General features: G+C 37.6%; 1 protein-coding gene across 1 annotated transcript; it reads right to left on the bottom strand.

The window, feature by feature from the left end:
• Positions 1-548: 548 nt before the first annotated feature.
• LOC113068331 (gastrula zinc finger protein XlCGF8.2DB-like) lies at positions 549-20,807 on the bottom strand. Its single transcript, XM_026241045.1, has 2 exons — positions 20,229-20,807; positions 549-2,823 (listed from the first exon to the last, which is right to left on the bottom strand). Exons 1-2 carry the CDS (start codon positions 20,548-20,550, stop codon positions 1,997-1,999), a joined length of 1,149 nt encoding a protein of 382 aa, XP_026096830.1. The 5' UTR covers positions 20,551-20,807; the 3' UTR covers positions 549-1,996.
• Between the last annotated feature and the right edge of the window lie 1,140 nt (positions 20,808-21,947).

Raw genomic sequence — 21,947 nt, 5'->3', positions numbered from 1 at the left:
GAACAACCAGTGATACCCTTGGTAGTAATATCAAATGATAGCCTATAGCGATGTCATCAGGACCATGATGTGGTCACCCAGAATTTTTAGTTTACCCACCACTACACCTCTATTTGCTATATATATAAACATCTCTTACTGAAGCAGAACGTTGGAATACTTAGAAATACACTAAATAGGAAGATAAATACAGACAGGATGTTGCTAATCAACAGCTCTTATGAACTGAAACGAATGGACGAATTCTCAATCACAGAAAATATATATAATCTATACTTACTTTTCCACATGCATGCACACAGTCACTCGACATAAACCACAACTTAATGGCAATTCAGCGTGGACTGATTATGTATTAGAACACATTTGTACACAAACAGCTCATTGGCATATAAAGGAACATGCACTGAAACCACACACTGTGAACAGAGCTGTTTTTGACAGGGTAAAAATTGTGTTGTTTTAAACTACAATTAAAGAGTCATATCAATTTGTCGAAAATGGGCATCTTTAAAATTTCACAAAACACTTTCTACACTGAGAGCAGGTTCAGTTCAGATCATTTTATTTATTTCCCAAAGGTAAGTTGGTTGCAGCAATCAAACATTTCATATAAACAACAAAAACACAATACATTTCCTTAAGGTAAGAAGTTCTTATCTTAAATTTAAAAACTTTACAACTGAGGGGATAAATAAAAGTTATTTTACTTTCCCTGGTTTACAATCATCAAGACAATTCATGTTTTTCACTTTTAGAGAATTAAACCAGCACAACAGTGAAAAAGATAACAGTAACTCAATATAGGATCTGTAGAACATGCACATCAATGTTTTGTTGACATTAAATAACCTTAGTTTCCGCAAGCAGTACAATCTTTGCTGCCCCCTCTTACACAAAACCTCAGTATTTGGAGAAAATAAAAATGTTTTATCCAACACATTGCCCAAATACTTGTACTGTTAAACACTCTCAATACTAATTTAATCCTTGTTTGCTTATACTAAATAGATTTCCGCCATGAGTTAAAATCAATAGTCATCTCCTTAGTTTTAGAAACACTAAATGCACAATATGTAAGATTACTTTATTACAATATCCCAAAACCACTAGAAGTGTTATATATTTTGCTGACTTGTGTACTTACATTACCCCAAATGTTTCGAAGAATGTTCAAAACTAGTTACACGGACAGTGGCCATAGTGTCATTGTGTCAGCTGCCAATTACTTCCTAACCCCTCAATTTCCGGTTTTGTTTTGTAGAAAACATGGAAACACCAAAGACGCTTTAATATGTTATGCGTTTAAATAGACCGGTGATGACCACACCGTGTAGCATTATAAAGGGACTTCAAAACGTATCTAGTATGATAAAACAGTACTGCTTTACCTGTCGTACGCACGACTGGAAGCAGTAGAAGTGATCAACTGTGGCATAATAAAAGCTTTCAAGCTCTATGTGTGTCACGCTTGTTCGTTGGCCTTGTTTCATTTAGACGGCTTATTTTTAATACACATTACATATTGTGCCTTCACAGTATGTTTCAAGAAAGCATTCCGACACCACAAAAAAAATCATAAACCACAAGGCCAAACATGGAGTCCTGATCACTCAATGAGATAACGATTATGGAATTATCTGAAAATTTTATAATATGCCTATTTATATAACTCTTCTTACAGTCTTTGTGTACAAGATAAATAATAAGGGGGAGAGGACACATCCTTGAGGTGATCCAGTTGATGATATTTACATTTACTAAGGTTTTTATGAAGAGTGAGTTAACAAATGAACCTTGCAGTGTCCTTTCTGTGTAAAAGTTTTTCCAAACTGAGAGCGAGTGAAAGACTTTTACCCAGTATGAATTAACATGTGCCTCTCTTAATGTTTGATTTATATGTAAAACACTTTCCACACTGAGAGAAGCAGAAAGGATTTTATAAACTGTGAGTTACAAAATGAGTATTAAATTGTCCTTTCTGTGTAAAAGTATTTCAGTATGAGCGCAGGTGAAAGGCTTTTTTTCCAGTATGAATTAAATTGTGCCTCTTAAGATTACCGTTACGCATGAAACTCTTTCCACACTCAGAACAGCTGAAAGGCTTTATTGCAGAATGATTTAACATGTGATTCTCAAGGCTTTCTTTGCGTGCAAAAGTGTTTCCACACTGAGAGCAACTGAAAGGCTTTTCTGAAGTGTGAGTTAACAAATGACTCTTAAGGTGTGCTTCCCGTATAAAACTCTTTACACACTTAGAGCAGCTGAAAGGCTTTTTTCCAGTATGAATTATCATGTGGTTCCTAAGGCTTACTTTATATATAAAACCCTTTCCACACTGAGAGCAGAAGAAAGGCTTTTTTCCAGTATGAATTAACATGTGATTCTCAAGGCTTTTTTTGCGTGTAAAAGTGTTTCCACACTGAGAGCAGCTGAAAGGCTTTTCTGAAGTGTGAGTTAACAAATGACTCTTAAGGTGTGCTTTCCGTATAAAACTCTTTCCACACTGAGAGCAGCTGAAAGGCTTACTTCCCGTATGAATTAACATGTGCCTAATACGATTACGGTTATATGTGAAACTCTTTCCACACTGAGAGCAGCTGAAAGGCTTTATTCCAGTATGAATTAACATGTGATTCTTCAGAGTTTTGTTACATGTGAAAGTGTTTCCACACTGAGAGCAGCTGAAAGGCCTTTTGACTTCTCTTTTTTCAAAGCTGCAACTCACTGATTTTTCTCCATTGACATCATGATCTTTCTGATCCTGATATTTCCCCTGCACCTCATTCAGATCTTGCCTTTCTTCTTTCATTTTCATCAAGCCTATAAAAAAAGAAACAAAATAAAATGGTAAATTTAAAATAACACCTATTTTAACACAGTACAAAAAAAATAACTAAAAACACTGCATTATACTGACAGGTTAATAGATGGTGATATCAGTTTGTAAAATAAACACACACTGACAGCTCCAGCAAACAAGGTTTGTTCTTTGATCACTTTCTTTAATTTAACAATTTAAAAATAACATATTACATTCATATCATTGGGAGAAACCAGGTTTAGTTTGGTCACTGATTCTCTCACACACACACACACACACACAAAACATTGAGACAAATACAATATGTATGAACTCGAATAATTACACATCACAGATCGGGTCATTGTCACGAACATGTTGAATATTCTCATGAACCTGTTTAAATATTAAACATGCAATTTAATAATATATAAAAAGATCATAATAAAGACAGTACTGTTCGCTACCTTACTCAAAGAGTAATTTCAACATAGGAATGAATTATTTATGCATTTTATTGCATTTTCTTCTGAAATTCTTATTACCGCAATGCATCCAGCTGTGTCTGAACTTATGTTGTAATTACAACCTAGAAGAAGGATCTGGGTACTGAAATGGCCAGGCTGCAGTCCAGGGGCCTCATTTATAAAACTGTGCGTACGCACAAAAGCCAAAAAGCACACCTGCACGCAATTTCCACTTTATAAATCACAGCCTACCTGATAATTTGTGCATGCAAAAAAAAAATCATTTACAGCCCTTTATCCGCCCACATTCAACCATTTATAGACAATGCAAATTACCTCATTGGCCATGCATATTAAAAGGAGCAAGGAAATTTGTGTTTTTTAAAAACAAAATCATGGCAGCAATGGAGAGCAACGGCAAGAACCGAAATTTCTCTGAGGCAGAAATAGAGGTTCTTGTGAGTGAGGTGGATGAAAGGAAGGCTATTTTGTTTGGTGGCCACAGCAGTGGAATTACCAATAAAAAAAAAATATTTAGAGTGGCAACACATCACTGCTGCGGTAAACGCAGTTGCTTCGGCAAACAGGACGGTTCCAGATGTAAAAAAGAAGTGGTCCGATCTTAGGGTGGGAGCAAAGAAACGGCTTGCCTCTCACCGACAGAGTGTGTGTGCAACTGGTGGGGGCAAAGGCTCCCCCGATTTGTCCCCAATGGAGACCCAAAACAAAATAAATTATACACTCAAAAAAGTCAACTAGCCACTTGTTTGATTTGCAAAATACAAATATGTCTGATTAATAAGAATATAACACGTTTACTTATGTTAAATGATTCATTCTTGTTATTTGTAACTACATTTTTATTCGAAGCAGTGCAAGTTTACTTGATTTGATTAGATGCATAATGGGTGCTACGAAAAAAATCATGTTCAATCAACAATTTATTTTTTTGAGTGTACAATTGGTTTAGTCCTTATTCTTGCAGAGTCTGCGGGAGACCAGTGTGACGAAACTCCCAGCGCAGAGTCTGCAGGGGCTATGGAGTTTCCCGAGGTCCCCAGCACAAGTGCGTCCCGGTGCTGAATGAGGCTGTTTTGCAGACACAGAGAGACACCATTAATGCAATTACGGTAATCGCAGATGAGCTTAAAAGCAAATAAGGGTTGTGCTGGGTGACATTGCATCTACATTAAAAGATCTTATTAAAAAATGAACCTTTGCACTGTTGTTCTTCACAAATGGCGCATTACTTCCTGACGGAGCCTTGCTCCCTGATGATGTCCTTCTTGTTGGGGAGGGGGGTGTGGGTCAGGCTCTTCATGCTGGTGTTGTGGTAGGTCGGGAGGAACAGGGATACCATTCATCAGTGCAATGTTGTGTAAAATAGCGCACACCATGATGATCTGGCATACTTTTTTTGGTTGATATAAAAGTCTACCACCCGAAGCATCAAGGCAACGCCATCTACACTTGAGGAGGCCAATGGCTCTCTCAACTACTGAGCGCGGGTATCATTAAAGCGCACTTCTTCTGCGCTCTGAGGGTTTGAGAATGGGGTGAGTAGCCAGCGCCTGAGCGGGTAACTTGCGCCGATTACATTTGGGAAACCGGACATTGCTGCAAATTGCCTTTTGATATTGGCCTGTTTTCCAACAGTGTAAGGAGCATGATCCAAGAGCATGGCTCTAGGAAATCTAAAGCGGCTTATTAGCCACTCATCATCATGGGCTAGGAAATCCTCACGGTCCCTGAATACTCTTTCCCTCCGAAGTCTGCCATTGGCATAGTCTTCCAGCAGTGCCAGCGCATCCATCATACAATATGCACTCAAGTGTTGCTGCAGTAGGCTATTAATGTTTTCAGCTATCAGATTTAACATTTACACCTTATCACATTAATCACATAATGAGTGATAGGCCTACATCCATTTAAGATATATACATATAGTTCCTTTTATGTCTTTAAACTAAACATGCATGTATCTTTAGGACCCATAATGATGATTTAATGTTATTTGTATTTTTTGTTGTAACCGGGACCTATGAGCAACTTGTAAATATTGTAAATATTGAAATATGTCAAAGTACATTTTGCCATTTTGCAAAGGGTTAATTCCCTTTATCCGCAGTCAGTTCCACAACTCACCATCAGTGTCGCCAAACTGCTTTGTCTTCAAAATGTGCGTACGCATGGGTCAGAGTTTGCGTGTAGGTGCGCATATTTTCACGTCAAGTTTTTCTTTATAAATCCCACCTTTTGTGCAGGAACTGGCGTATGCATGTTTTCAGCCCCGTTTTGTGCATACGCAAGCTTTATAAATGAGGCCCCAGATCTTTTACCCATATAAAACATTATATCATCATAAAGAGGAAGATGTGACAAAGAAGACCTAAGACAGTTGAGCAACTAGAAGCTTGTATTAGACAAGAATGGGACAACACTCCTATTCCTAAACTTGAGCAACTTGTCTCCTCAGTCCCCAGACGTTTTCAGACTGTTATAAAAATAAGAGAGGATGCCACACAGTGGTATACATGGCCTTGTCCCAACTTTTTTGAGATGTGTTGATGCCATGAAATTTAAAATCAACTTATTTTTCCCTTAAAATGCTACATTTTCTCAGTTTAAACATTTGATATGTCATCTATGTTGTATTCTGAATAAAATATTAAAAAATTTTTCATCATTGCATTCTGTTTTTATTCACAATTTATACAGTGTCCCAACTTTTTTGGAATCGGCTTTGTACATTCCTAGTGGCAAGACTGACTTCAAACAGGTGAAAGTTTGCCAATATCAGCCTTTCTGTACATAAAGTACATAATTATCAAATACAATTACTGTGATTGACCAAAAGGGTTTTTTATGTTCCAAAGGTAGTGGTACGCTTTTAGTTTCAAGACTAACTTATTACAGGTGAAAGTTTGCCAATATCGCCCTTACTTATACAGTACATAATTATTCTTAAAAAACAATTACTGTAAATAACCCAAAGAGTTTTTTCATGTTCCAAAGGCTGTAGTTTATTCCTAGTTACAAAACTGACTTACTACATGTGAAACTTTGTCAATATCTCCAATACTGTACAAACAGTGCATAATTATTCTTAAGAAAAGCCACATTTCTAGTATTTGTAAAACTGCATTTTTCCATCCCAAAAATATATCTAAATTACGGCATATCCTCTCAATGTCAAATGCAGAGGTTAGATTATTGTAATGCTTTATTGGGTGGCTGTTCTGCATGCTTAGTAAACAAACTACAGCTAGTCCAAAATGCAGCAGTAAGAGTTCTTACTAGAACCAGGAAGTATGACCATATTAGCCCGGTCCTATCAACACTGCACTGGCTCCCTATCAAACATCGTATAGATTTTAAAATATTGCTTATTACTTATAAAGCCCTGAATGGTTTAGCACCTCAGTATTTGAATGAGCTCCTTTTACATTATAATCCTACGTCCGCTACGTTCTCAAAACTCAGGCAATTTGATAATACCTAGAATATCAAAATCAACTGCGAGCAGCAGATCCTTTGCCTATTTGGCGCCTAAACTCTGGAATAACCTACCTAACATTGTTCGGGAGGCAGACACACTCTTGCAGTTTAAATCTAGATTAAAGACCCATCTCTTTAACCTGGCTTACACATAACATACTAATATGCTTTTAATATCTAAATCCGTTAAAGGATTTAGGCTGCATTAATTAGGTAAACTGGAACCGGAAACACTTCCCTTAACACCTTATGTACTTGCTACATGATTAGAAGAATGGCATCTACGCCAATATTTGTCTGTTTCTCTCTTGTTCCGAGGTCACCGTGGCCACCAGATCCAGTCTGTGTCCAGATCAGAGGGTCACTGCAGTCACCCGGATCCAGTACGTATCCAGACCAGATGGTGGATCAGACCAGATGGTGGACCTCTACTGCCCTGAAAGACAGCGGAGACCAGGACAACTAGAGCCCAGATACAGATCCCCTGTAAAGACCTTGTCTCAGAGGACCACCAGGACAAGACCACAGGAAACAGATGATTCTTCTGCACAATCTGATTTTGCTGCAGCCTGGAATTGAACTACTGGTTTCGTCTGGTCAGAGGAGAACTGGCCCCCCAAAAAAACTGCATGTATAGAAACAGCAGTAAAATATGATAAAGATCGCTGATAATGTTTGATGACTTTGCCCCAAAATAAGGTTCAAAACGCCCTTTTCCCCACAGGTTATACTTTTAATAGGCATGCGCCATGGTTCACGATTAGGCCTGAAATGTTTCCTCAAGTAACTTGAGTAACTCGATTACAAAATCAGGCTGCAAAATGAAAGGGAGCGATAAAAATGTCGATGAGCAAAGAGAAGAAACAAATAGGAGAAAACGACTCAAAATGTCCAAGGTTTGAGATCATTTCATATTGAAACCTAGAGAGAATGTCGTGGCCTGTGTCCATTGCCAAATAGAGCTGGCATACCACAACAGCACATCATCCATGCTGCAGCATCTCAACAGAAATCATCCACTCTACTCAGAGACCGGAGGACCTTCACCCTGGACACTGTAACTCAATGTGATTGCCAGTCGAGATGAAGGCGGTTAAATAAAGTATATTAACTATGTAAGGGACAACCCACGACGGTGAAAATACACCGCACGCGAATACCACCAGATTATTTAACAGCTTAGTTTATATAACGCCTACCAAGGGGTAAATTTACTGCCAAAAAAAGTTGTGAATGGCTTTTACGATTAAATATACTAGATACTCTCTTTATAATGTGAAAGAATATGAAAACATATATGTTGGTTATATCATTTTCAGTTTTTAAATAACGTTATACATTTAAATGTATTTTACACACTCAAAGCATTAGCCCATGACTGTATATCAAACATAGTATCTTGCAAGTTATCGCATATCACATTTCTCTTCAATATCATGCAGCCATAATACAAATTATTCAATTATTCACAACTTTTTTTGAAACTTTCTTTATACCATGTCTCTGAATACTTAGTTGATACTTTTGTTTGAATACATGTTATAATCGCATCCCTAAGCCTATTGCGCTCCAATTTGAGTCTTTGTTCATTTTAGTTTGATTGCCATGAATAGGATTTATAAATGCACAGCCATGAACTTACTGTATGATAATGATATTTTAGCTTAGTAATATCAATAATTATTTTTTCACCTTTTTTTAGTAAATCATCACAGCTTCGTATGGACAGATATGTGCAGAAAGCTACTTCATGTTCCACTGAGCAAGCAGCTGAGTTTTCAGAGAGCATTTTAAACATGATTGTCACAGACATGCGCCCACTGTCCATGGTGGAGGATGATGGTTTTAAAGTGATGATTTTCACTTTCAATCCCAAGTACGAGCTTCCTTCAAGACCCTTCTTCACGAAAAACATGGAGAAAAAGTATGAAGGCATCAAAGGCAAGTTGATGAAAGCCCTGCAGGAGACTGACAGTGTTGCACTAACAACTGATATTTGGACGAGCGTTGCAACAGAGGCTTATCTTGGGGTGACGCGTCACTATCTTGGGGAGGATTGGGAAATGTCCCACTGCCTGACAATGATGCCCCTTGAAGAGAGACACACGGCTGCTAATATTGTAAAGTGGATTGAGAATGTAATTGCCAAATTCGACATTCCACTAGAGAAAATCAAGGCCTTTGTTCACGACAACAGTGCTAATGTCGTAGCAGCAGCAAAGATTTAGCAAGAAAGGCATGGATGGGCATCATGGCGATGTGCAGGGCACACCCTCAACTTGGTTGTACAAAGCTCGCTAAAGATCCACCAAGCTATCTCCAAGTGTGTGGCTTCTTTAAGATGCCTTGATGAACATTTTAAGAAGAGTGAATTAGCATGCACCAAGTTGAAGGAGAAGCAGAAGCAAATGGGCACCGAGACAAACATGCTAGTGCAAGATGTATGCACACGGTGGAACAGCTCCTATCAGATGTTGTCCAGGCTGCTAGAACAAAGATGGCCAGTGACTGCTACACTCTCTGACAGTGGAGCCTGATTGAAGAGCTGTGCAAGGTTCTTGAGCCTTTTGAAGCAGCAACAGTGTTTCTGAGTGGACAGCAATGTTACACTTTCTGCACTTCCACAGCTAGTGCACAATCTTAAGATCACCGTACAGAGTCCAGATCCTGAGACTGCACCAGTGAGGTCATTCCAGGCTCATGCGACAGAACAGATCACAGCAAGATGGCAAGGACTGACAGAGTTTACACCTGAATCTCCAAACATTACCCTACTTGCTACTGCTCTAGATCCCAGGTTTCAAAAACTAAAGTTCTTCACTGCTGACCAAGTATTCAAGGTCCAAAGCACAGTACAAACCATGGCACTAGCTGTTGCTGACAAAAAGCAAATGAAGCAGCCCACTGCAAGAGAAAATGGAGCATCTAGCACAGCACACAACTCTCCAAGAAGCGCATGTCAAGAAGGTCACATCGTTCCTCGACATACTGTGATCAGACTCCAACTCCAGTGATGAAGAAGATGAGGAGCAGCAGTTAAACCAAGCTGTGCAGGAGGTAGGCAAGATCTTTTTTTTTTTTTGCTCTTATTTAACAATTTCCACAATAAGGCAGTTCACATAATAGAACATTTTTAAAACAGAAACTTTTTGCAAATATAAATAACCAAAACAAAACACATTTTATTCCACAGATCTTGATGTATTTCGGAGAACATCCCCTGTCCAAGGAGGAGAATCCACTGTCTTGGTGGAAAATGAATGAAGTAGAGCCCGACCAATATGGATTTTTGGGGGCCGATGCCGATATTACCTCGAAAAGAGCTGATTTATAAGCCGATATTTTGATTTTGAAAATAAACTGGATATTAGACCAATTTCCTATAAACTGCACTTACACACATTCAATAGCAAAATATCCGCCTGTTCTATGTATGTGGGCTGTATAAACCATTTTCCAGAAGGGATGTATGTTAAAAAAAGCCTTAGATTACAGTCTCAATGACTAAACAATTGCACATCAAAAGTATATATTTTTTATTGATCAAAAAAACAGTCTGGTTTTAAACATTTAACACTTTTCCTTTCTTCCAGTTGAAGCTGGTTTTAACAGTCTGTGTGTGTACTGTAAATAAATTATAATACTAAAGTTAAAGTATTTGCAGAAGTAGTCCCACACTTTGCTGCTACAGCATTCACCTTTTTCAGGTATCTGTAGGGCAGAAAGAGAGACAGAGAAAGAATAAGCATGAGTATTAATAATATCACCATGTATCATTACTCATGTCATCATTAGAATTATAATAATAATAATAATAAACAGGGATCTCCTACATAGGCAAACATTAGAAATATATATATATATATTTTTATTTGTCAAGCAATAGGTATTACCTATTACCTACTGATATTTAACAATATTATTACAACATTTCCCTGTTATGTCTGTAAAGCTGCTTTGAAACAATCTGTAAAAAAGAAGAAAAAAAAAGAAAAAAGCTTTTTCAGCTCACATTTATTTACATGACCCCTCTGGTTTAATAATTTCTGACGCCCCTACTGTAGTTACTGTAACTACACTATATTTGCTCTCACAGACACATTCACAACGGACCCGTATATCTTCTCCTCTTCTCTTTGTGCAGTCTGAATCAAAACATCGTCATGCGCTGCATAACGTAAAGTTAGCCTACTGTTACCGGAAGATTACGGAATCAATTTGAAGTTGAATGGTTAACGTTAAGGGGTGGTCACACTAGACTTTAAACATGCAAAATTATTTCCGATGCCGATGCGAATGGGCGGGAGCCAAACGGTCTCTCCACAGTTATCACAACATGGATTAAAATGTGCTTGTACTGTGTCTTTTACGATGGCGTCGAAAACGTCTTATATTGCAATCTCTGTATCTCTCTCTATATAAATATATACGCCCTAAGCAATAAAAAAAATATAAAACGTCCTCATTCAAATGTACATCTGTTCCTGTTTCCACTGACACTACGAACTATGCAGCTTCTTTTTTATTTTATTTTATAATCTTTTAAATATGTATTATATAAAATAGGACGCCGGCTACAGCTAAAGTTATATATTGCTTCCTTCATTTTTGAATTTCTGTACAGAGAGGTCACGCAGTGACGTATCGATCTTCTACTGGTCCCACATCTTCACGTGATGCAAATTCGCAGGTCAGAGTTCATCAGACTTGAACTTTGGAACGCAGCGAAATGCGAAATATTTCGAATGCGCTTGCGTTTCCGGTCTGACGCATTCGCATGCGTATGAATGGAAGTCAATGGAGAGAAAAGTGCAGTGTGACTGCCCCATTAGTGTCATGAACACACCACTGTCGATTTTGAGAAGAACCACCTTCAAACAAGTTAAAAGCAAGTATTTAATGGGCCTGCTAAAAAGGAAGCTATATTAGCGTTAGACTAACATAACAGTTGTTTTTTCGAGGCATGCTGTACATAACTTCTATTCATTGACTACACGCACCCCCTGCCACATTTACGCAGTCATTATGTGGGAAACACTGAAGATATATTTAGAATAAGTTAAACGCTAACGTTATAGTTTGACCTCTTATTAACGTTCACGCTCTTACACTGATAAACATGGTATTAGCTTTGTGGCTAATCTAATATTTCAATTCATTAGTGGCTGTAAGTGATGTAACAGAATATTTAGAAGTGATAATGATAGGACCGTTAGCTAGAAATACCACACCGTTTTTATATACAGTGTATGAACTAAATCATTTCACATGACGAACAACAGACTCACCGTCAAAACAGTACATCTCTTGGCTTGGCTGATCGCTTCTGTAGTGGATTTCTGGCGCTGTTGTCAACTGGGGAGTTGCAGAGCTCTCTCTGGTGGACAAACTATGCAACACTCATAACATGAGTGAAGCACGAGACTCTGTTTCTCATGTTTCATCGGCCGTTATAAGCACAGATGCCGATTTAAATGCAATAAGCTCATATCGGCCGATATATTGGTCGGGCTCTAGAATGAAGCGGGCTATCCAACACTGGCAAAGCTGGCAAAGACCATGCTGTGTATTCCGGCCACATCCACGCCAGCAGAGCATCTGTTTTCAGCAGCAGGAAACATTGCTTCAAAGTGCAGGGCAAGCCTTAGTTCTGAGCATGTTGACATGCTTACCTTTCTACATTGCAATCACATGCTCCTTTAAAGGCTTGCACACACATCGAGAGAGAGACAATTATATTCTCATGAATATATTGGCTTAAAGCACTCGGTGTGAAAGCATGCATGGACTTTTATACCAAGTTCCTGTCCATGTGTTTTTGCCTCCAAAAACCTACAAAGCATTCCAAGACAGTAAAGGCTTATGTTCAGAATTTTTAGTTAACTTTTAGTTCTGAAAGTTAAGTTGCATGACTAAAAGTCAGTGTTTTTGTATTATTATTTATTTTAATGTATGCCTTAGTTTTTATACTTAAATTATATATTTTTTTAAAATAATTAATTTTACTTGTTTTTGCATCTCAGAAAATGCTTTATTTAAAATCCCAAATTAATGGCACTTAAATGGACTTAATTAATCTGTCAACTTTGACATTGTTCACAGCAAAATTACAGACAGAGAAACAATGGGTAATAATTAAATGTTTATTTTATGTATGCATTGATTTCTATTAATTAAAAAAATATATATATTTCTAAAAAAGGGAACTTGGTTGTTCATTTTAAGAGACCCAAGAGTCTTATTTTCTCTTGCATATATAATATTGCACTTTACAGTTTTTGCCCATTGCTTGAACACTATAGACCCATGCTAGAGAGACTGCTGTAGACTAAAGTAGACATGCTGTAGACTAAAGTAACACAACTTGAATACCTTAAAGGCCGTGTTGCAAGGTTAATTTTTTAATGAATTTGTGCAATTTGCTTGTTGGTAATAAACATTTAAACTGTTATCCATTGTATTTTATGTTGTTGGGTATCACAAAACAGAATATAATACGAAAAAGTAGGTACTATCTTACAGCGGTCTCCTTTCCCCCACAATGCACTGCATCACGTCATGTTGGGGAGAGAATTTACCAAAGCCCGTCTTGAGAGCATTGAGAGTGACTAGAGAGACGAGAGTATTCAGATTATATATATATATATATATATATATATATATATATATATATATATATATATATAGATAGATAGATAGATAGATAGATAGACAGATAGATAGAGAGATATCGACCAACAGCGACCCAAACACACTCACTTCCCCTACAGCACAAGCTTTTCAGCGCAGTTTCCATGGGACAGCACCCACACAAGCACCTGCCAAACTCAGCGACACACACCCGGCTATGTTTGCAACAACATTTTCACCGAAGGAAGAGATAAACGCTTAGAAACATCCATATAGCTACCATGATGCCTTCTATTTCTAGATGACAAAGACAACGTTTACCAGTACTACGACACTATGACAAAGGTTACCGGTACTTATCTGAACTAACGTCATGATCACTGCCACTAGACATAAAGAAAACGTAGATTTTTTCCACTCGGTGCTACTCAATGACAGTAAAAATTTAATAAAATAGGGGCTGTCATCGTTGTTTTGCGTGCTGTGTGACCTCAGAACTCGGAGTACATTGATGTAGTACGAGACATGGGTTCACGGGTGGGAAGTCACGGGTTTGATTGCCGTTCCAGTGCACTTTCACGGGTTTAAGGTTGGAAAAACATGGGTTACGGGTTGCCTAGAACGTGGCATCATACTAGGCTGAAGCTACGTTTCCTCGACTTCTCCCCAACGTGACGTCATCACCGAGTTGCGTAAAAAAAATGTTAATAGCAAAATCTTTAAAAAAAAAATCGGTCTATAAGACCATTTTTGAGACATTTTAAAAATGATATACATATCTTGAGTGATGTACCCATTAATCGAAAGTGGTGGTTAACCTGCAACATGGCCTTTAAACAAAAGCGCTGCTTTGCACTCTAGTTGCAATTCTGCAACACACTTACTCCTTTATGCAACACACTTGGTCCTGCATACTACACTCTATTTCATACATAAGACACTTCGTTCAAAAATGAAATCTCAGAGTGCCATTTGGAAAACACATGTATCCAAAATACAATACACATCGGGTAATTGCTACCAATCAAATACACAACTGAACTTATTTGCAAAACTGAACACCAATCAGCCAGCTACAAAAAGCCCTCAGTTTAGCCATTTCAAGAACTTTGCAAGCATGGATGGAGGGAGAGCAAGAGGAGGAGGAGGAGGAGGAAGATGAGGATGAGGAAGAGGAAGATGAGGAGAATAATTTTTTTATTTTTTTTTACTTTATCCGAATTCATGTTACTGCAATGTACAGTGCTACAATGTACAATATTGACCAGGCCTATTTGCTTTTTTGGTTGTTTGAAAATGTGCCTCCTGAAAATATGCCTTCTGAATAAACAGTGAAAATCAAAGACTGCAGTGTTTTATATAAAGTAGACTAGGGTGTTCCCCCTGATCTGAAAGTGTATGCATATGATGCAAGTATGTGTCATTTTGTCATCAGAGTTACATTTTGACAAAGGAATGTTAGATTTTGATAGCAGAGTTTAGGTTTTGATATTAGAGTTTCAATTTGACACAGATGTGAACGGTATATTTCCCAGTGTTGTGTCATGTTTACTTGTGTGTAGAGTTTTGGCAGAATGAGCGAAATTTTGCAAAACGTGTTCAAGCAACGGGCAAAAACTGTAATTAAGCAAAAACACATTTTATCCGATTACTTGATGGAATTTTCAGTAGATTACTCGATTACTAAATTATTCAATAGCTACAGCCCTATTCACGACACCAACTTCATTTACGTCTCTATCCAAAATGATGGTGTCTTTTATTTAGAATGTAAGGTAACATATTTGTGGTCGATATAAAATGCTTTAACTGGTAGTCTGGTGCCTTCACGTGCTTATCAACCTCTTTATATGCAGATTCCACCAGATCTTGCACACACCACAACTCGCTGTCACCAAACCGTCTCCGCTGTCGTAATACCTCAACTGTGCGCATACGTCAGTGGAACCAGACGATAGGCTTAAATGTTTTTCAGACTTGACTGTTAAAAGCAGATGATTGGCTTTCCAGTGGGAGGGGCGGGACATGTGCATACAACCACCATCATTGCCGTTATGGCCTTTCTTATATTGTTGTATGGAGGATTGAGGAACTGGCATGTCTCTTATAAATTGTCTCTGGTTATACATGCCTTACAGTTTGGCAATGTTTTATTTTAAATGTTAGAAGTCACGTTAGTTAAAATACATTGGACGTTTTTAACCCAATCGGTTGAATTTTCAAACGGTCCCTTACGCATCAAGTGCCGCTATAGCACGTCCAAGCTTTCCTTGGTTTAAATTTGCACTACAATACACTTTTACGGTTTTTAAATAATATTTTACAGTTGATATAAAGTTGTTGCATATTGTTAAAACAAATCATGGTTGTGCTCTCCCACGACAGACCCTTCTCGAATCTCTGCCGAACATAACCTAATTCAGTCTCCAAGGCTCTGAGTTCAATACAGTTTCTTGATTTTCAAAAAGTTTTTCAAAAGATTTTCAAAAAATAAAGCCTAATTAAAATTAATAATTAAATCTCCTCAGTGTCAGTGCAGCTGCATTTCCATAAGTATTTTAAAACATGGATTAAAGACAATTAATGATAGTTAACATCTTATTTTTACATAAAGGATATGTACCGCTGTCAACATTGAAAATAAGAGAGACTTCCCAGAATCAATCCCCAAAATAAGGGATTTTTTAAATACGACTCTTACCCACAAACTTAAAAAAAAAAAGCACTAATCATTAACGGTCTAAAGTTTATAACTATGCAATATTGACAGACCAATTGATATATGTTAAAAGTGATTTATTTATAAAAATGGTAATATTAATAATAATAATTTTGTGCTGCGAAATGTTGGTTTTCCCATCAAAGACAAATTTTACAGTAGGCATAATTTGGACCTACATGGCTGTTTGTCAGGGAGTGGAAGGTGGTCTCCCATTTATATTGGCATTATGTCCTCGATTTTGGTTGGTGATTAATTTGGTGATTTTGGCCGTCGGCGTCCTGATCAATCATCGTACATCACACTCATCTATTCTAGAAGTTCGCTTCGCGCTACTTTCCCCTCTTCCTCCCGCCTGCTGGCGCCCCTGCAACTGTCTTCTTCTTTGATAGTAGCCTAAGCTAGTGTATACTGCCACCTGCTTTAAAGCTGCAGTAGGCAACTTTTGTAATTCATCCGCTCCCAGTAAGAAACAACCAATCAGAGCTGCGGTCCGTAACTTTCTTTGTGTTCAAAATGTAGAAAAATGTGTATAATAAGCGAGTACACCATGAATCCATTTTCCAAACCGTGTTTTTAGCTTGTCCTGAAGCACTAGGGTGCACCTATAATAAGTGTTTATATTCGGACTATTTTAAATTGCTTCGGGGGTACCGTGGCGGAGTAACCCAGTACCTTTGTGATTCTTCATAGACATAAACAGAGAGAAGTAGTTCCGGCTACAATGTTCTTCCGCAAGACGCAAGCAGTTTTGTTTATTAACCGATAGAGCGTCAAAAGTTACCTACCGCAGCTTTAACAGAGGTCTAGCAACGCAAATGCAAGCCAGTTCACAGACACAGATATTTGCGTATTCTGAGTTAAAGGGATAGTTCACCAAAAAATCTAAATTATGTCATTAATAACTCACCCTCATATCGTTCCAAACCCGTGTGACCTCAGTTTATCTTCGGAACACAGTTTAAGACAGTTTAGATATTTTAGTCTGAGAGCTCTCAGTCCCTCCATTGAAGCTGTGTGTACGGTCTACTGTCCATGTCCAGAAAGGTAAGAAAAACATCTTCAAAGTAGTCCATGTGACATCAGAGGGTCAGTTAGAACTTTTTGAAGCATTGAAAATACATTTTGGTACAAAAATAGCAAAACTACGACTTTACTCAGCATTGTCTTCTTTTTCTGGGTCTGTTGTGAGAGAGTTCAAAACAAAGCAGTTTGTGATATCCGGTACGAGAACGAATCATTCGATGTAACCAGATCTTCTTGAACCAGTTCACCAAATCCAACTGAATCGTTTTAAACGGTTCGCATCTCCAATACGCATTAATCCACAAATGACTTAAGCTGTTAACTTTTTTAATGTGGCTGAACTGCTGTGAAGAGAGAATTGAAAATGAACATCGAGCCGAGCCAGATAATGAACGAAACATTGACTCTTTCTCAAGTCAAGAACCGTTTCTGTCAGACGTGTCCGATTCGAGAACCGAGGAGCTGATGATACTGGGCATGTGTGATTCAGCGTGAAGCAGACCGACACACAGAGCTTCTGAACTGAACTGATTCTTTTGGTGATTGATTCTGAACTGATTCTGTGCTAATGTTATGAGCGCGGGTAAATCGAAGGCTTGAATCAAGGGCAATCATCGCCAATGACGCCATTACCTAGAGCGCAAAAGAACCGGTGAACCGTTTTCTTCATCCGGTTTATTGAATCAAACTGTCCGAAAGAACTACTGGTGATCTGAAATCCGATGCAACCAGTTCTCATGAAGAGTCAATGTTTCGTTCGTTATCTGTCTCGGTTCGGTGTTCTTCTTCTTTAGTTCTCTCTTCACAGCAGTTCAGTCAGTGTACTGGGGCCTGTTTCACAGAGGAGGTTAAGTGAAAAATGTTAACCTTCAAATAAGGGAAACTCTAGGTTTTCTGTTTCACAATGGGAGGTTTGTCAAATTCGAGAAAGCAGGGTAAGTCAAACCTGTATCTGAAAGAGAGCTTACTTATACCATGGTAATTTACTCAATGAACCTAACCTGGTCAGGAGCAGGTTTTCTTCGATAAACCTAGAGTTTCTTTCGATCTCCTCCCCCTTTTTAAACACTTCATTGATGCACGCTGGAAAAATGCTCTTCTTATTAAGTGTTTACTACTGTGTAGTGACCATAGACATCCATTATGTGAGTCACAGACAAGAACGGTTGGACCTAAAAATATCAAAATGGGAAATACTGAGGAAACAAAGAAACCTACATCTTGGATGTCCTTGAGGTAAGCTAAAACATATCAAAATTTAATTTGAGAGTGAACTATCCCTTTAAGGAAAATTATATTCCAGTGTGTTAATTAAAATAAACTTAATGCAAATGGAAAAACAAGATTAGCTACTACTTTAGCTAAGTGCAAATTTACTGTAGCTACGCCCTCCATCGACACATAAGGTTAAATACGACACATGTGAATAACGGCTTCAATAGGCAGTAATGTATTGGGAACGGAAAACTAGCTTGTAACGCGATTGATTTGGTTAGAGTCCGGCTTTCGCCGAGCTCGTTCTTCTCACTTTTCCCATCACATTTTTCAATATGTTTTTTCAATAAAAATGAACAAAATGTTCTAAAAGTTGAAGTAAAGTGCCTAACGAGTGTTTAATAATGACAAAACTTTTTATAATTGTAATAAATATTATCATTTACAATCTGTTATTATTGCATCCTGTTAATGTATACAATACTGAGTTGCAAATGTATCTGCCTGTATAAAGTATAACTAGCATCTAATTATTATTTACACTTACTGCAAAGAACTGCTAATTTACATGGTAAATAGAATATATCATGATTTCCACTGTAATCCACTAGTCCACATTTATTCTGTAAATAACATCTAGAGCTACTTGCACACCGGACGAGAAGCGCTGCGTCGCGCCACATGTAGGACAACTTGAGGTATCGCACACCGGACGCGCACATTCTATATGCGTGAGCACAATTTCACAGCAAGACGGGAGAGTTTTAACTTCATCTATTATTATTATTTTAAAAATATAATTTTAATTGATAAAAGCTGAGTTTTGAACGTTAATTAATGAAAAGAATCTGTGTTATTATAATAAGTCTGTTATTGTTTTGTTGTATCTGTTGTCTAGGCAACTGTGCAGCCTGGCTGAAAACGTAACCACTTTGTAATGTTTTATTTGAATGAAACAAATGTACTGTATTTTAGTTTCAGTTTCAGTTTATAACATCTGGGTTTTGTAATATAAAACTATGCAGATGGCGCTCTGTGGCACGGCAGAAATTTGAACAGCGTTCTGAGTCGTAGCCGAGTCGTCCGGTGTGCGACCCCCTTTAGCCTACTGTAAATAGGATCTATCGCTAAGAAAGTACGTTAATTCCACTTAGTGTAAATAGCCACTGCCATATTGCCATATAAGAAAAAATGTGATTAAAATATTTGTATTAATATTATTATTTTATTATTTTTTTTTTGCCCATGAGATACCATAAAATGGTTAGCTATTAGTTCATTAGATTCAGTTTGATTTGATGAACTGGTTCTAAAAGATCAGGTTACATTGAATGATTCGTTGGCGAACTGGATATCACAAACTGCTTTGTTTTGAACTCTCTCACAGCAGACTGGAAGAGAAGACAATGCTGAATAAAGTCGTAGTTTCTGCTATTTTTTGGACAAAAAATGTATTTTCGATGCTTCAAAATGTTCTAACTGACCCTCTGATGTCACATGGACTACTTTGATGATGTTTTTCTTACCTTTCTGGACATGAACAGTATACCGTACACACAGTTTCAATGGAGGGACTGAAAGCTCTTGGACTAAATTAAAATATCTTAAACTGTGTTCCGAAGATAAACGGAGGTCTCACGGGTTCGGAAAGACATGAGGGTGAGTTATTGACATAATTTAGATTTTTGGGTGAACTATCCCTTTAACACAATCAGAGTGTAAAAATACGGGATATTTACGGGAAAATACTAAAACGGGAACACAGCGGGAAAAGAGCTAAAATACGTGAAAACCCGGAAAAAAAACTTGAGGGTTGACATGGTATGTACCACAGATGTTATTTAAATATGAATGCAGAATAAACACCAACCTCCTTGTTCCTCGTGTTTTATTCTCCCGGCTCCTCGTGTTTTATTCTGCAAGTTTCTGGATCGTGTCTTATTCTGGTTTCTGGCTCCTCGTGTTTTATTCTCTCGGTTTCTGGTTTTTCTCCCAGTTTCTGTCTCCTCGTGTTTTATTCCCCGGGTTTCTGGCTCCTCGTGTTTTATTCCCCAGGTTTCTGGCTCCTCGTGTTTTATTCCCCAGGTTTCTGGCTCGTGTTTTATTCCCCAGGTTTCTGGCTCCTCTTGTTTTATTCTCCAGGTTTCTGGTTCTCTCGTGTTCTCTTCACTCTCCTCTTTAACAAACTCCATCTTCACAGCAGCAGATCTAAGTTCAGATGATATTCCTCCAGATATTCCTGCTTGCTTTAAAACCTAGTCACTACTTTGAGGATAAGAATATTACAGGTATTTATTGACCTGATTCAAAAACTGTATTTCTTTATTTACAGAAACGACTTTTCTAAGAGTTTGTTTTAAACCAGCATCACGAAAACAAAACAAAACAACAACAACAGAGAGCGCGGTGAAACTAATCTTCTTCCTCTAAGTTTTAATGGTGTTTGTCAAACAAACGAATGTGTTTTAGCGCCACCCGCTGGACTGGAGAGTGAAGCGGCGAGAGGAGAAATAAAAAAGTAATGTGTCATACAGCTAGTATGGTGATACATTAAATAAACAGAATTCGTGCTCTGCATTTAACCCATCCAAAGTACACACACACACACACACACACACACGGAGCAGTGGGGAGAAGTTGGGGGTTCGCCCCCGATATTCGAATATTCAACCTTAGGGTTAGGGGTCAAACTGTCTAACCACTAGGCCACGAAAAAAAAAAAAAAAGCTGATCTGCAAAAATAAAAATTCCAACACAAATTAAATATGACATGACTGACACAGCACTTTCTTACATAGAAGTGACTGGTTGGTTTACTTTGTCCTGTGTCAACGACATAATAACTAGTGGGAACGTGATAATATGTGTGGCCACAAGATAATTTTGTCGGGGTAACGACATCCTTACATCCTCAGTAGCATTTGAACACAGTAGCAAATTAACCATGATTTTGTTACTTCAAATAATAATTTACAAATAAGTATTAATATACTGTAATCTTTTTTGTTGTTGTTGTTGCTATAAAAAAAGACCTATGCCATCAATAGCCTTTAAAATGACTTAAAATGCATTATATTAAAAAACTATGATGCAATAATGATTGGTTAATAATAACACTGTTAAAATACATAATGTAGGCAAATACAAATAAACAATTTATGTACATGTTATTACAAATGGCTGCACAGGGAGCCAAATGCCATGTAAATGCTGCTGCTACATTTTTGCTATAGATGACACAGCCTATATAATTTCTTCAACAAAAAACGTGTATATCACAACCCTTACAAAATAAACCATGGTTTTATCATAGTAAACTTCTTAATTTGCTTTTGCATGATTTCTGAATGCTTAAGACTATGAAATAAATTAGTCATAATAAAGTTATAGCCATAGGTAAATGTCGAGAGCTAAAATTGTAATTAGTAAATAATACACTTTATTCATTTAATTTTTTATTTGATTAAAGTTCTATTTTCACCCCTATAGTAGGTGTTTTTTTTTTTTTTTTCATCATCATATTTGAGGAAGGGGGGCAAAACAATACAATCCTGCTGTCCTGATGTCATCAGTGACTTTGCCTCCTGAA

This window comes from Carassius auratus, linkage group LG44F (assembly GCF_003368295.1).
Source record: "Carassius auratus strain Wakin linkage group LG44F, ASM336829v1, whole genome shotgun sequence".
Taxonomy (NCBI): domain Eukaryota; kingdom Metazoa; phylum Chordata; class Actinopteri; order Cypriniformes; family Cyprinidae; genus Carassius; species Carassius auratus.
The sequence above is the reverse complement of the archived record's forward strand: the minus strand, read 5'-3'. Positions and strand labels throughout refer to the sequence as shown.